This window comes from Chroicocephalus ridibundus, chromosome 4 (genome assembly GCF_963924245.1).
Source record: "Chroicocephalus ridibundus chromosome 4, bChrRid1.1, whole genome shotgun sequence".
Classification (NCBI taxonomy): Eukaryota; Metazoa; Chordata; class Aves; order Charadriiformes; family Laridae; genus Chroicocephalus; species Chroicocephalus ridibundus.
Window position 1 is genome coordinate 95495948 of NC_086287.1, and position 15647 is coordinate 95511594.

Sequence of the window (15647 nt, forward strand, 5' to 3'; positions counted from 1 at the left end):
CACTGAAGAGCAGAGCAGGGCATGGGAAGTCATCTTGTCTCAAAACCCACAAAATGTCTTTGGTGCTTCTTGAAAAGTACGACTCGAGTTACCTCTGTTTGGATTTCGTCCATGTTTTACTCAGTGAAGGTACAGGATTAGTGGCCCTTAAGACATGCACAACATGGATATAAAGTATATTACAAGTAAAAATTATAATACAAAAAAGAGACAGAAATGTTCATTGGTTTTATGTGAAAGTATTAAAATTATTTTAATTTTTATTTAAATTTAGAGATTTAAAACTCTCTAAAAGTTAACTTTCTAAAAACTTGGAAATAACGGAACTGGAAAATACAGCATCAGTAAAGATCTGAGAAATCAGTGCCAGTCATAGTAGTTTTATGCTCAGTGGGTTTTTTTTTTAAAAGCATCAGGTTGTTTGATAAAAGTGTTTCTGACAGGGATAATCTGTTAATGTGTTATAGCTCTGCAAGGTGCTGTATTCCATAGCACAGACTAAAAATAACGGTGGAATCAATGTAGCACATTAAATGGTTTAAAAACTGGCTGATTAATGGATTCTGAAAAATAAAAATGAAATCATTCTCTAAGGAAACTTCTCTGCATGTGTCCTCTGCTGGTTTTCAGTACTTGGCAGCAGTAGCAATGTTTAACACCCAGAGGATACAGAAATTAAGAACACTGAAATTAAATTCAAAGCACTGGGGAAGCTGTGTTCTCTGTAGGCGCTGGCTTGGAGAAGGGGCGGAGGGCCGTGGGCAGTCCTGTATCCAGGAGACTAGTGCCAGGCTGGCCAGGGACAGGAGGAAGGTAATACCTCCAAGGCACAGCAGTAGTGTGAGGTGTACCTGCTCGTTTCTTTTCTTCCTCAGGATGTAGTGTCCACACTTCAGAATGCAGTTATGTGTAAATAAAGAGGGAAATAGTTCAGAAAGTACACAGAAATCATTTAATGTCTGGATAATCTGCCTTGCCATGAGAAAGTAAAAGGTCGCTATTTTGCTCATACCGGAAAAAATAAGTTTCATGTAAGACTCATGAGTGAGATTCTCTGATCAATATGCTGCCGATAGACCAGCTGCACATTTCAGAATAGTTTGCTACAGTTCTTCAGAATATGACAAAACGTCTTTTGGAATAAAAGCGTGTTGTTGCCAGCATGGGTGATGGACGATTGCTGTACCTGATGATCAGGCACAGTGAATGTTGGTGCTGTGGTATCTGGACCTAGATCCCTTTCTCCTATACTGTAGCTCTGTACTGGCATTTCTCAAGGCTCCAAACCAGCATATTGGCGGGGGAAAGACTGCTCTCCTCTCCAAATGATCTGGTAGCAGATCTAACGCTACTGCCTTCTTTCTCTTGTCTGCAGGACAACAAAGTCAATGGTGTGACTTGCTGTACTCGGATGTTGGGCTGCACGTACTTGCATCCTTGGATCCTGCCCAAACCACATGTCAGTTCCATTCCACTGACTGTACAAGACGAGCTGCTACTTCTAGGGAACAAAGCTCTCTGGGAACACCTTTCCTATACAGAGGCTGTCTCAGCCGTGCGCCACCTACATGACCCGCTAGCTGCTGCAAAGAAACTCTGCACTTTAGCCCAAAGCTATGGTTGCCAAGACAATGTAGGTGCAATGGTGGTGTGTCTGAACATCAGTGAGGACAGCTGCACATGTGAGATGCATGGCCTGACTCTGCCAGGTCCTGGGGGATTTAGTTCCACTGCCACCAAGCCAGCAACACCTTCGTCTAGCAGTGGGATTGCTTCAGAGTTCAGCAGTGAACTGTCTGCTTCTGAGGTTAGCAGTGAGGTGGGCTCTACTGCTTCAGATGAACACAATGCTGTTGGTCTTGATGGCAGTTTACTGCCACGACAAGAGCGACGTTGCAGCTTACATCCTGTGCCCCCCTTGAGCATCTTTCAGCGCCAACCTTCCAGTGCCACCTTCTCTAGCAACCAGTCTGACAATGGTCTGGATAGCGATGATGAGCAGCCTGTGGAAGGTGTGATGACAAATGGCAGTAAAGTGGAGGTAGAGGTGGACATCCACTGCTGTAAAGGAAAGGGCCTGGAGTTTGAGCCTCCTGCTGCAGAGTGCAGCTCCTCTGCTCCAGGGCCAGAGGATGACTCTGGGCTTGTCCTCGTCATTCGGAGACAGAACAGTGTAAACAGCAACAGTGTGCAGAGAGTGCTCAAGGAAAAGTGTGAACTGCAGAAATCTCTTTCCACATGCTGTCTCTATGGAAAGAAGCTTTCCAATGGCTCCATAGTGCCCTTGGAGGAGAGCCTTAACCTCATCGAAGTAGCCACAGAGGCACCCAAGAAGAAGACAGGCTATTTTGCTGCTCCATCCCAGATGGAGCCAGAGGATCAATTTGTGGTACCACCTGATCTGGAGGAGGAAGTGAAGGAACAAATGAAGCAGCAACAGGAGAATGGAGCACATCAGGAGCAGAAAGAGGAACATGCAGCAACTCTGCCAGAGGAGTTTGACACAGCTTTGTAACCCTACAAGTACTGCTCCCACACTGTCTGTCCCAGGAAGCTCGGTCCCATAAGGGCTGCCCTGCCCTCCAAGGGGAGCTGGGATCTGCAAGGAGTACAGGCATCCGCTGCTTCCTTAATGGAGTCAAGGAGGAATTAGGAGTGCTAAGGTCTGGGCTGTCCATTTGTCACTCTAGAGTCTCAGTTGTTCTATGAGCACTCAAACCAGCAGCTGAGCTCTGTGTTAGGGACTGTCTGGAAATCGTGCAAGCGCTAGGAAGAAGGCAGGTGTTCGAACATCTGCCTGTAACGCCTTGAACCCTGAGGCTCTGCCAGCTCTGCAGGAAAGGGGCTGGAGTGTGTGTGTGGGGGGTGAGGAGGCTGCTTGAGGGGGCAATGTTCAGTGTTTGGAGTCCTGTGAATATTTCTGATGCAGTGCCCCCCCCCGCCCCAGCACCTGACCTTGTTATTCCTTGAAAGAATACAGCCAGCTGCAATGAAGCTGACCCAAGAATGGTTTCCTACATTAATTGCAAGCACTTTTATTGATTGCACTTAAGCTGTTCTGCTCCACTTCAGCCCAGCACTTTATTATTTAGGGTTAGGGGAGAGAGCGCTCCACAGCAGGTGTGGTGGGGGCTTTTCCCAATGGACACTGTTAGGGCAGTGGAGGACTCAGGGTACCAGTGTTCCGATGGGCACTGGTGCAGGGTAGAGTGAGGGTTATGATGGGATCAGCCTCTGCAGGATGAGAAAATACACAGCTGAGTGATAAGCAGGTGCCTATTGATGTGTTTTACTCGGAGCACAGGAAAGATCAGCTCTGGACCGGTTGATTAAGGTAATGTGTAGAGCCAGTGCTTCTAGCTGCAGAGCACAGACCCAGCTCAGCACCAACTTCGCCACCTCCCATCATGAATGCTTCACAGGAGAGGCTTCCTGTATCCAGAAGATACGGGATGAAACCAGGAGCTTGTGCTTGTTCCGGTGAGGTACTGGGTCTAAGAGGAAACCAAGCTGTAAGCAGTGGTACGCCACTCTAAGGCTAGCGAGCAGTGGGGCTGCCCTTCCTATGCTGGGGAAGCGTTCCGTGCTCTGCTCCACCAACATAAACCTCTGCGCTGTCGGCTACGGCATCTTTGCTTGCCTCTGAAAACGAGAGTTGTATTCTAAATCCACAGTAACCTGCATTTCGTGGTACATGCCCAATTTGGCCACAGACAGTGAAAGCATGCTTGGTTTTGTTTAGCTTTCAATGCAAAAGGAAAAATAGAACTTTTCACCTTAATGTCGTCTTTATCAGCACTGGAAAAAATGTTTAAAACGGTCGCAGTGATGGTGAGCTGGCCAGTCTGCGCTTGGCAGGTGCATTGTGTTTCCATTAGGATTTTTGGTGCAGGGTGTGAGTTGGCTGCCTGCGTTGTCATCTTGTGTAAGGGTTGTGAAAAGACCACTGCCCCGCTAGTGTGCAGATCTGTCTTCCTTAGCTGGCAGAGAGCAGGACAGCAGCTGCCCCGGTCACGTCAGTGGTGCAATAATCCTGACTGTCATGTGGGCTAGTGCCTTTGCTTCTTTGTTACTTATATTTATGAAGAAAACGTGACAGTCTCTTCTCAAGAGATCTGAGGGGCTTGAGTTGCGTAATTTTTTGGATCAAATCAGGCCTTGCTCTGAAAGAAATGCTGTGCAGACTACTTGTGGGATTCTGTCAATACGGATCTTTTGACAAAATCTAATGGAGTTTTACAGAGATTTCAAAGCACCTTGAATTTCTTCTCAGTAGGAAAAAAATAATGTATTTTTATCATGCATGGGAGAGCAATGTTTTAGGACATACCTTGTGCTAGTTACAATGTAATCGTGAAACAACCCAACTTTTTCCAAAGTTTGAGCTCTCACAAATTCTGTCTGTTTAAATGTCTGTTTCATTTGGAAATGGAGAGAAAAGCTAATTCTTAGAATCACAGAAGCAGCAGCATTTGAATCCCTTAGGCAGAGAAACAACAGCAGAAAAGATTAAAAAACTAAACCCCAAACCTCTTTCACGTTCTCTTCATGTAAGTATGCAGAAAAGGCTCATTCCAATGTATTGGACTGTAACTTTTAATTCTGTCACTGGTGATGACTTTATCAAGTAACTGTGCCCAGCCCAACGCTTTCTGATACCTGACAGGGCTGCAAAGCAGCCCCTGTTCCGTGTGGGACTGATGCAGAAATACGCTCTTCTTTCTGAGTAAGACGGTGACAAGCTTTGCACTTTTGCTAACGCAAATCCAGTCTCTGTTCTTGCGCTGATGTGGAAAATCCAGTGTGTCCTTGCCAGTCTGAACCAGTAGCATTGCACGGAGAGTTGGCATTGCCACCGGGAGCTAGTCATGAATGGCTCTACCTAGCTCAGTGGAGAAGGGCTAAGGGAAATAAAGCTCTGGAGTGGAGCGTGCAGATTTCTGAGCTGCAGCTCTTCATGGCAGTGGCAGAATGGAATGCAAGGAGCTCCTACTTAGCCTTTTTCTCCAGTGATATTTCTGGTTTTGAAGCAGAAAGGGAGTTTAATATAGCCAGATCCTATTTTCTATGGGTGTGAACCATCATGGCAGAACATGGCTTGTTCTCTTACATTAGGCAAGAGTCCACAGCGTTCTCTGCTTAAGCTGGTATTATAAACTGTTTGTCTTACTCGGGGCAGCACAGCCCGAGTGCTTCCCTCCACCACCACCTTTTGTTTTCCTGCCTCTCTAGAGGCAGCACACTTCTCCTTTGTCCTCCTCACCTTACTAATTAACACCACCTTAGATTTCAAGCTGCCTAGGTGCACTGCTGTAGGTGGAACAGGTACGAATGAGCAAGTCTAGTGAAGGACTCGTGGCAGGGAACAGAAGGTGTTTTCCCAGTTCTCCTCCTGTTCTCCAGTCTCTTCCCTGATTTTTTTGTATGTGGTTCTTGCACAGATGCATCATCTCTACAGAGCCACATCACTAAGAACGTCCCATTTGTTAAGAGACTTGCTATTGGAGAGGTTCTCAGCTTGGGGTCATGAGGCTGTCTTGTCCCGGCTGAGCGATGCCGGGGCTGCCGTGCTGCCCGTGGCCACAATCGGGTTAGGATGGTGAGCTGGTTTGTCCATCTCTTCGGTAATTCTGGCTCTGCTGGTGTGTGCTCGCTGAGAACGGGTACTCTAAAGGCACTGACCTGTGTGTCCTGTCCAGAAAGGCTGCTGCAAAAGGAACCCATAAAGGTTATATTCAGTGACGAGGAGTTGGGGCCCAAGTATTAAGCTTAAGGGACAGCCTCCGAGTTGATCCCAGCACCAGGAACAGGCCTGGTGGAGGCAGCACCACAGATTGCTGGGATCCGATCAGAATCCTCAGCTAGATGGGAGGGTAAAACCCTGTTCCAGGAAGGAGCAAGTATTTCCCTTTCTCGGGGACGGGCTGCTGTGAGGCCTGAAATGCTTGCCCTAGGACACGGGACATTCAGCCACACCTAAGGGCCTTGGACTTCAGGATTTTCTGCACTCCTTCCGGATGGCCGTGGCTGTCGTGTCACTTGCCAAAGTCCTCCTTCAGACAGTAGGTTCACCTCTTTTGGTTTTGTGCAATTGTTGTTTGCTGTTCCATTGCTGTCTGAAGACTAAAGTGTATTTTTTCCTCTTTTTTCACATTTTAAAATGTTACCTTTTTTTTAACTTGACTCATATGCCCCAGTGCATGTTAAAGAAATATTGCAGCGCACCAACTGTTTATTAATCTTTTCTGTGTTTTTTTGTTTTAAAAAGGAGAATATTTTCTGTATCCCACTCTAGCATGCACCTACAACCACCCGTTTTTATCATGTATGGGAGTAGATTGTCCCGTGAATGCACCTTCAGCACTGTGGCCTATGTTTGTATTGCTTTGGAGAGGCAAAAAAGATTGCTGGAAAACACTATTCCATTGATTCTTTACTCAGATGTATAGAGCAGTCCAGGAAGGAAGAATATTTTTGCATCAACTTTTCAGCCGACTTAGCAATAAAGATTTTTACTTTCATCTAACTATATATTCTGATTCCGTTACTGCGCTGGAGGCAATTTGTGCGATATCCCAGTCAAACATAGCTGTGGCCAGCAGTAGCTGTGCTGTAGGCTCTCCTTCATCGAGCTCCGTGTGCTCCTTCACTCATCAGCCTTCCGAACAAAAGCTACGTGCAGAACACTGAGGGCGCAATTCATAATACCAATTATTAGGCAGCTTTTTGTGTCCTGCTAGAGGAATCCTGCCCTGTGAACTTGCTCTAAATAGTACTGTACCGCTCTAGAAGCAGCTGCAGCAAGCAGGAAACACAGAATCATTAAAAGAAATGGGACCACAGAGGACTGTCCATATAAACCCCTGCGCTGAAACACTCAATGCATCTTAGCTACCGAAAGGGAGAAGTCAAACCAACCCCAGAATGTTCCTATTTAGCATTTGTTTTACTTCCGGATCTCTAATTCCAACAATGTTCCATGGTTTTGGTAATTGTGAGGATTTAATCACTGGTGCCAGTGAAACTGGAGATACATCGAGATATATTCTGGTATGTTTAGTTTGCGTTTGGGGATTTTTTTTAATACCGGTAGAATGGATCTGAGACCGGCGGTGGTTCCATCTTCATATGGACAATGCACACAGTGGGAACTGCTCTGAACTGACATTTCATTCTGAGCCATGATTTTGTGATTCTAGTGCTACTTTTCTTTTCCCTGGTAAATTTCATATAAAAATTTTTTTTAAAAGTAAATTTAACTTTTTTTTAATAAATAATACAAGAGCAGTTTATCTCATTTCCCCAACTTGTATATTAAAAATGTATTTTGAAAACAATATACTTCTATCTTAAACCACCTGTTTGAGCTTGTAAAGCTTTTGTCTGATTCTTCCACCTCATGGCGTCTTTTTAAGCAAAACTGAGTATACAAGTTATATAAAAGAACCACTTCCTACAAAATTGTGCCCTCTCCAGGAGAGTTTGAAAAGGCATTGTGTCACAAATTAGGCTGAGTGCATTCATCATCTTGCAAGTTTATTTCCGCATTCTCTGATGGCTCTACAATCTGCCCTGATGGTTCTAAGAGACCTACAAGAAAGCAATAATTAGCTGCTCCAACCACAGGTCTCGATTACTCATTTTTAAGAGCTCTGTTCTCAGCGAACAAGTCACATGCCCTTTATAAAGACAGTTTCAGCTACATAAAGCTGTTTATCAGCAGAAGTATGGAGCAGTATTTGCAGCAAGCCTCACTGGAGGCAAACAAGGCACCGGACAGGGGCGAGGGAAAGGTGACCTGTGAAGCAGGCAGCTTGGTAGTCACCTACACGGGGACGGTCACTCTGAGACAGCCACCGGATGAAGACAAGCCCTTGGCCTGACTCTCTGTCCACTAATAATTCAACAATGCAAAGTCAAGTTAGGAACAGCTTGACTCTGCTGTATTTGGAGCTAGACTCTCTCAGCGTGTGTTCTGCTGCAGCATCAAAGATGCGCTGCACAGAAGCAAGGAAAAGCATCCTGCTTCGTCTCAGTAAGGAGGGTGGCCAAGATCATGACCGTTCTAAAGCTCATATAATTCTGCTGGCTTCTGTTTCAGTTTGCGAACTGTCCTGTAGCCCCTACCAGCCAGGCCTGCGCTCAGCAGGAATGCCACCGCAGCCACGCAGCCCCAGAGGCCAGCGGCAATCTCTGCCCCGTGCAGGCTGCACCCAAAGCCCCGATAGCCTTTGCTTTGGTAGAGCTGCTCTCTCTCTTTGCACACTGATGAATTATAAACCCCCAGCAGAAAATGGAAGAAATAGTACACAGCAGGCACTAAGCCGATTGCAATCGCTGCGTCCAGGACGCATTCCAGCAGCAGCCACGCTGGGAAATGCCAGGGTAACCGCAGCGCACCGACCAAAATCAAAACGCAGGAGAGGACCAGGAGAGACCCTCCCGCGGCCATGGCTGCCCTTGCGACCGGCAGCTTGAGCAGGTGGAAACGCTGGTCGAGCTGCTGGGCTTTTTCCCCGTCTGCTGCGTTGAAGCCGCTGTACGCCCCGCCGTAGTGGTAGTAGTAGATGCCCCCCAGGGCGGGGAGGCCGGTGTACCCTCCCGTCGAGCCGTAGGACACGGAGCTGCAGACCAGGATCAGGACGGCCAGCAGCGCTTCCACCACCTGGCAGCAGGCTGCAGGGGGAGAAGGGCGGCGGTGGGCGGGCGGCCGGGGCGGAGGGGCCGCCGAGCGCCGGCGGGACGAAGGAAGGGGGATCTGCCGCAGCCATGGCGGCGGCCCCGCTCACCCCTGGCCGTGCGCAGGTACCGGCACCGACCGCACTCCAGCAGCCCCGGCGCGGCGGCGCGGCCTCCCGGCGGCTCCTGCCACCCCGCTCCGGGCACGGCGCTGAGGGGAGACGGCGGCGGGGATAGCAGCGACCCGCCACGGCCGCCGGCCCGCCCCGCCGAAACCCGGCCCGTCCCATCCGCCGCCAGGGCCCCCCGCGGCCGCCTGCCCGCCCCCTCCCGTCCCCTGCCCGGGCCCCTCACGCCCGCCCCACCGAGGCCCATCCCGTCCCCGCCCCGGGCCCCTCATGCCCACCTGCCCGCCCCTCCCCATCCCCTGCCCGGGCTCCTCATGGCGGCCCGCTCGCCCCGCCCCGTGCCGTCCCCTCCGCCGCCCGGGCCCCCCACGGCCGCCCGCGCCTCCCTCACCGCCCGCCCGCGCCGCTGCGTGCTGTGCGCGGGGTGCGGGAGCTGCTCCGCTCCGCCATGGCCCGGCCTGGCTCCGCTCCTCTGGCGCCAGGGGCGGAGAGCAGAGCCGGGCCGCGACGGGCCGCGGAGCGACCGACCCGGGGCTAGCGCGGGGTCGCGCCGCGGGCGCGGGCTACCCCTGTCCCCTCCGTCCCGGGCTCGCCTCGGCCCTGCCGGGGTCCTCCGAAGGGCGGTGAGCAGCTGCGGCCCGGCCCCGCCCCAGGGAGGTGTCAACTGGGCTGGTCGCGGCCCCCTCCCTTCGGAACCTGGTTGGGGACGTGTTGGCCGCCGGGGTCCCCGCTGGCGTTCGCACGGGCGCGATCCCCACAGCCCCTTGCGGCGACAAGGTCCCGAAGGTCCTCACCTGCCGCGTAACAAGTACTTGTTTGTACCTGTTGGAAACAGCACAGACTGATTTCCACGAGTGCCGCGTTTCCCCGCGCTGTGGGGTTTGGCGAAGTTCTGCGTTCAGCTCCCCCGCCACCTCGTGCCCCTGCAGACCTCAGTCCTGCCCCTCTCTCCCCAAACCCAAGGCCCAGCCTTTTCAGTCTCCCTCGCACAGCAGCGGCACCGTTCCCTGTGTTACATCAGCTGCCCTTCTCCGGACCTTCCCTAACTCCCCTACCCCCATCTGGTGGTGCGGTGACGAGACCTCCACGCCGCACTTGAGACGTGAGTGCACCAGGGATTCATATATATCACAGCAGAATGACTGCCTCTGCCTTGCCCTGTGCTTCTCCTGGCAGTGCACAGCATTTTATTGCTTCTCCAGCTGCCCGGCATGTGGAGGCCGTCTCTCCAGAGGACAGACATCAACATCTTGGGATCCATCCTGCAGCACAACCACCAGGTTCCAGTTCAGCACTCTGCAGGCCGCATTCAGGTAATTTTCTTTAGCTGCATTACCTTATATTTATCCCTACAGAACCACCTAGACCTCTTCTGGTTGCTGAAGGCCACTTCAGACAGTGTGACGTGGCCTTTTTACTGGCTGCCCTGTTTCCATGCACAATAACATCCTGCTGTCTGGTGGGACTGGCTGCCGTCCCGTCCCTGGAGGCTGCTGAGCGCAGCCATCACCATGTGGCAGAGGAGGCGATGAATCTTTCCTTTGTTTCTTGGTGGTTGCCGGAGTGAAGGCAGGTGCCCCAGATCTCACCCAGGCACAAGTGTCAGTGTTTCTCAGGGCCGGTAAGGGCAGAGCTGATTGAAGAAAGGGGGGGTGTGTCATGGGAAAAAAATAATTTGGAAACACAGAGGGAAGCATAGAAATCTCCACAGCCAGAGTGAATGCTTTTACCAAGAGTTTGACCAAACACTGCCTGGAAAAGCTTTAGTGTTGCAAAGAAATACTTTTGTTGCATTTAGAATACTAGGGACTTTTAGGGAAACAGAGTTAGGCCATGAGGTCTCAGACACAGTGTCTGAATGTGCCCCACAAGGTCCAAATTTGTCACTGAGATGCAGAAATACATTTCCTCCATCTGTAAGATTGGTGGCAACAGTAAAATTGCTTCACCCTTATGTCTTTGCAGGAGCCACAGCAACAACCCTATAGACTGACACCGTAAGAAGCCTGTAAACTGGAGTACTTCTGCACCTCAGCACCGTAGGAAAACACTCTCCCCAACATTTTGCCTGACTCCACAAAGGACAGGCAATCTGAAAACTTGTCTTAAAATTGACTTAGTTTGGGGATAAGAGGGAAGCAAAACAAAAGAACTCTGTTCAACCCCAGTTCAGATAGAAGGGGTGGGAGTTTTATGATGACAGTGAGTTAGGAGATGGGGACACCATAGGGAGTTTAGGAGGAGGGCTCCGGAGATGCTGCAGTTGCTCAGCAGTGAGGCTGCTGCACACACCTTTTGGTGTGCGAGGGTTGCGTCACTCATGTTCGTGGGCCAGAACCCAGGCCGCCCTGCTGCCATGCACAGGATGAGCTTAAAAGCTTTAGCAACCCTGTGTCTTAATTTTAGGATCGTGGGCAGTGCCATTTTGCTTGGTAGAGCTTTTAACTGACATGACAAGGAAATTAATAACTCAACTGAATAATCATGAGTCACAAGAAGGGATTAAATAAGCGTTTCTTATGCAGAGTGTTGCTGCTGGTCATCCAGCAACCTGAGATGAAGCTGTCTTTGGAATTTGTGATGTGCTGGAATTACTTGTCCAAATACAGAGCTTTGGTTGATTTGGTGATGCATTCAGTGTTTTACTGGAGTGTTTGCTGCTAACAAGGTACAAACTTCAAGGTATTGTAGAACTGAGTTGGTCTTATTCCATTTCTGTTATATTGAGAATTGTTAAAAATATGCTTTGTGCCACTTCACTCCTGCTCAAAGCACCACAGCTGAGCTTGGTCAGCGTCATCTTCTGTGGTCCTGCTCTCACTGCAACAAGTAGCAGTCAGCAGAAGAGAGCAACAGGAGGCTGAGGACACCAATATTAATCTTCACCTCTGCTTTGGCTTCTCTTTTTAATTTTTTTTATTTTATTTCTGGCTCTTCTGTTTCCTGCTGCTGCTGATGTCGTTGCTTGCACTGAGGGGAGGGAAGGGCCTGGCCTGGCTCACTGTGGGCCAAGAGCTCTGACCTGGTTCAGTGCCCTCCCTGGGAACTTGGAGGGGGAAGTGGAAGGAGCAAGTCATGAACTGCCTCATATTTCTCCAGCGTGAGGCAGCTGGGAGCACCGCAGCCAGATTTATTGACTGTCCCACATAAATAAATAATCACAGCAACAATGAGCGCAGCACGATGACGATGCAGCAGCGCTGCAGAAAAGAACTGGAGGTTATTGTGAATGACAAACTGAACTCAAGTGCACAATGTCATCCTGTTGCGAAAAAAACTAACATTGCTAGGGTGTATAAACAGGAATGTCACATGTAGGACATGTGAAGAAATTCTTCTGCCCCCCGCCCCCCCAATTTGGGCCTACATCCAGAAGCGAATGGATCAGCTGGAAGGGCTCCAGAGGAAAGCAAAAGAAAGCTCTAGAACTACAACCTATGAGAAATAGCTTGATCCCAGTCCTCTCGTTTGACAGAACAGGTGTCTGTTAACAACTTGTAAGCTTCTTAATAGGGAGGTGTCTTAACAACTTGCAAACTCGTAAGAAGCTGCTGTCAAGAGAAGGGGAACGTTTTGTTCTCCCTGTCTGCTGTTGGCGTGGTCAGGATGCAGTGAGCTTTGCTTGAAGCAAAAGGCATGTGATTTAGGCATCCCCCAAAAAAGGCAATACTTCTCCCCCACACACCGACTCCACCGCTTTGTAAGGAGACGAGCAGTTGTTGCTGGAGCAAACTGATGGGGCAGATGGTGGGTTTCCATCACTGGGGCTCAAATCAAGTGATGAGAGGGGCTGGCCTGTCTGTGCTTAGAGAGAAGCAGGTGCTTGGGACTGCCCACCCCACTCACTGCAAGCTCATGGTGTTGCTTTGGCCCGCAAAGCCACTGTGCCCCTTTCCATCCCATCTCCATTGGCTGGTAACAGTCCGTGTGGCTTCAAGGCCATCAAGGGGGCAGCTGCCACAACAAAGCACGCAACAGCTCACGTCTCTGAAGTCATAACTCAAACACAGGGTATGCACTTACATAATGTTTACATATGCACTTTACATAATGTTTAATGGATGAAAGCAAAACACAAGGATGGACAAAGTGTTTCTCTTCGCTTACCTGTACCCAGGAGTCACTAAATCTCACACTGGAGCACTCCTCTCGGCACCTGCAACAGGGTTAGCGAGTCTTTTATGGAGGCTGTCGGGCCTGCAGCTCACCAGTGTTTCCGACTCTCTGTGAACCTGGAGCGCGCTCTGTGTCTCTCAGCACGCTTGCAAGGGACATGGTGCCCAGGCTGAGTGCGCGAGGGCCCTTGCAGCGGCCAGACTCCTTCCCCTCCCCAGTGCTGCCACGGTCCATGGCTGGGGAGAGCGAGCTGGACTGCCCACCACAGCCGGTACCAGGTTGCAGCACTGCATCTGCAGACCCTAGTACTGTGGGAGGCCCACAAGATTCCACAGTCATGAAGGCATTTGGTTTTTACATTCCCTCTTTCCTGACAGAGGAAAATCGCAATTGTAGGAGAGAGGCAGGTGTATTAATGCGGCTGTTTCCAGCCTGGCCCAGGGCCTGCAGAAGAGAGCGCTCTCTACCAGGAGCCCAGCCAGGGTGTGACTGCTGCAACACCCAGCCTTCTGCGAGGTGTGTGACACCTTGTTCCACTTGCGGAAGCGCAGAGATGAGACAGGCCCCAGATGCCAGCGCTCCCCTTTCTGAAGCCCAGCTCACACAGGTGGCACGAGCACCCTGCAAACTGCTCCTGAACACAGGCTGCTTTTCCAGATCGAGGCACCTCTAGCTAGACTCTGCAATTTGCCTTTTAATGTCCTTCAGATTTTTATTTCTGAGATCAAATCAAAATTGATCCTAAGTACAGGCAGATAAAGTAGCCACTGTATGTTTTTGAGCCCCTTGAGCACTGGCTTTGAGTCGCTCTGTGTGGATTGTGCCATCTTTCTGGCTCTTAAACACAATGTTTGCACAGCTTTGTAGAATCTAGTTGCGGTATTTTTTTGAGCTGATTTTCTGCTCTGATTATCCAAAGAGATAATGCTCCTTTTCAGGTGAATGCTGGGCAATTAAAATTGCTGGAGGCACAACCATCATAATGGTTTGACCAGAGACTCATGCGGATATGTGTAGGTTTGGCACAGCAGCCCTATCCCCAGTGTAAATCAGATTTAACTGTGAATATGTACATTTTCAGAGTGATCATGTGAGCTGACCTGTAACAGACAAGGTTTGTCCCTTGCATTTCAGGAAGCTTGCTGCAGTGTTATAAAGATAAATATGCTGTGGGAATCGATAAACAGTCACAAGATCCATGAGAGCCAAGGAGGCTTCATGGCTGTTTGCTCATCCAAATGAGAGGTTAACAATAAATTGATTTAAAAATGAAAAATCACATATTTGGTTATTAAAAGCTGAATCAACTGGAAACGCAGAGACCAAACAGAGATTAAGCTACACGGATATTTGTGGATACCAGCCCTGAACTGGTTTGGGCTGTGCCAGTGTCAGAAAAGAGCAGACAGAAATCGCTGAAAATAAAAGCAAAATGTGAGGAGGTAACTAGTGAAGTGATTTGTTATTGACCCTGGTGGACTTTTGTGGTGGATTTGCAGGGTACCAGTTGGGTGTCTGTCCCTGGAGGAGTGCAGCCTGAATGGGGGTGCAGGGCACATGGGCAAAACTCTACTGTTACGTGTGCTACCTGCAGCCCAACAGAGACACAGGTTGGTCAATGCAGTCATGCTTGAGCCTGTGCTCCACTCAAGCAGCCATTTTTCAGTCCTGCTTTGTAACTGTGGCTGGTCCTGGAAGAGGGAACTGCTTGCTCTTGCTGACTTGGCCTCTGTTCGCAGAAAAGGGACTCTGGGCAGTCCTGGTACCAGACCAAGGCAGTACCAAAAAACACTGAAGCCATCACCAGTTTCTCCTGCTACTGGGAAGAGACAAAAGTCAATTCCTCAAGCTACAGAAGAAAGAGGGAGCTGAAGAGGTATGCAGCGAGATACCTGTGGGGGAGAGTTGCTGAGACAGAGGAGCAAACTGCAGGGGGGAGGCTAGTCAGGGCTAGTGGGGTACAGAGTCCTGACAGCCAAGACAGCCAGCTGCCTTCCTGGCAGAAATGCACCCTGCGGGGTGTGGCCACCCTTTCACCACACCATATAACGGGTAGCTTGGCCTTATTTGTAGAATATGAAGTGCTGAGCTGTGCGTGTGCTCATGCTTCAGCCCAGGCAGGCTCTGTGCGCCACAAGGTGGGGGGGCGGCTGCAGACCCCGTGTGAAAGCATCCAAAGAAGGACTGGACTCATACAGAGAAAGGCCTAGTAATAGCAGGAGAAACCCACTGACACCGTTGAACACCACTGTTCTACCCCTGCTTCTGGCCAGGTTCTCAGCCTTACGTAACTGGGTCTATGTCTCCAGAGCCGCATTTTTTTCCCCTCTTGGCAGCAGGTTTCCACCATGCACTTCCCTGAACCCCACTGCTGTGTGCAGTATTGTGGGTAGAGCTCCGGTTGCATCAGATTCAGGGTTGTTGCTAGGCAGAACACATCGTCCTTGAGACCTCCCAATGCTACATTTAACCCTGGCAGGGCTGTGGCATGGCAAGAGATGGGACCAGCTGGGGGAAGTGAGAAAATAACCCATAGGTTCTTGGAGAGGGCCTGCATGAACTTCTGAAGGTCGCTCATGTCAGGCTTCAGGAAAAAGAAGAGAGAAAATAATCTGGAACTGTGCAGCTCTCAGCAGAAGAGAGTCCAAGCAGCTTCAATACAAGATGTTTGTCTGTGAAGTGTTTTTGAAAGGTGCTATTCCTTGCCCAAAGCCCCCGGGGATG

The 15647-nt window shown here is 50.0% G+C and overlaps 2 protein-coding genes and 1 long non-coding RNA gene across 5 annotated transcripts in view; 2 read left to right on the plus strand and 1 right to left on the minus strand.

The window, feature by feature from the left end:
• Positions 1-6526, plus strand: part of PHLPP2 (PH domain and leucine rich repeat protein phosphatase 2) — a 34321-nt gene extending 27795 nt beyond the window's left edge. For both annotated transcript variants that reach the window (XM_063334945.1, XM_063334946.1), the window contains one exon: positions 1376-6526. In XM_063334945.1, the coding sequence (XP_063191015.1) occupies positions 1376-2515 (1140 nt within the window). In that variant the 3' untranslated portion in view covers positions 2516-6526. The remainder of the gene's footprint in view (positions 1-1375) is intronic.
• An 831-nt stretch (positions 6527-7357) lies between these two features.
• Positions 7358-9789, minus strand: MARVELD3 (MARVEL domain containing 3). Of its 2 annotated transcripts, XM_063334984.1 has the most exons (3): positions 9199-9789; positions 8790-8890; positions 7371-8676 (listed from the first exon to the last, which is right to left on the minus strand). In XM_063334984.1, exons 1-3 carry the CDS (start codon positions 9255-9257, stop codon positions 8066-8068), a joined length of 771 nt encoding a protein of 256 aa, XP_063191054.1. In that variant the 5' UTR covers positions 9258-9789; the 3' UTR covers positions 7371-8065. The 2 variants fall into 2 exon arrangements, with proteins under 2 accessions (XP_063191053.1, XP_063191054.1); XM_063334983.1 differs by lacking the exon at positions 9199-9789 and having other exon boundaries at positions 7358-8676; positions 8790-9075.
• On the plus strand, positions 8687-11409 carry LOC134515706 (uncharacterized). Its single transcript, XR_010071076.1, has 4 exons — positions 8687-8805; positions 9800-9909; positions 10010-10120; positions 10773-11409. It is a non-coding gene; the product is annotated as an uncharacterized LOC134515706 (long non-coding RNA).
• Positions 11410-15647: the final 4238 nt, after the last annotated feature.

Coding starts and splice junctions, on each gene's coding strand:
- MARVELD3 (XM_063334983.1), bottom strand. CDS start 9,054: ATGGGCCTCGGTGGGGCGGGCGTGAGGGGCCCGGGCAGGGGACGGGAG. Junction 8,677..8,789: donor GTACCTGCGCACGGCCAGGG/GTGAGCGGGGCC, acceptor CTCCCCCTGCAG/CCTGCTGCCAGGTGGTGGAA.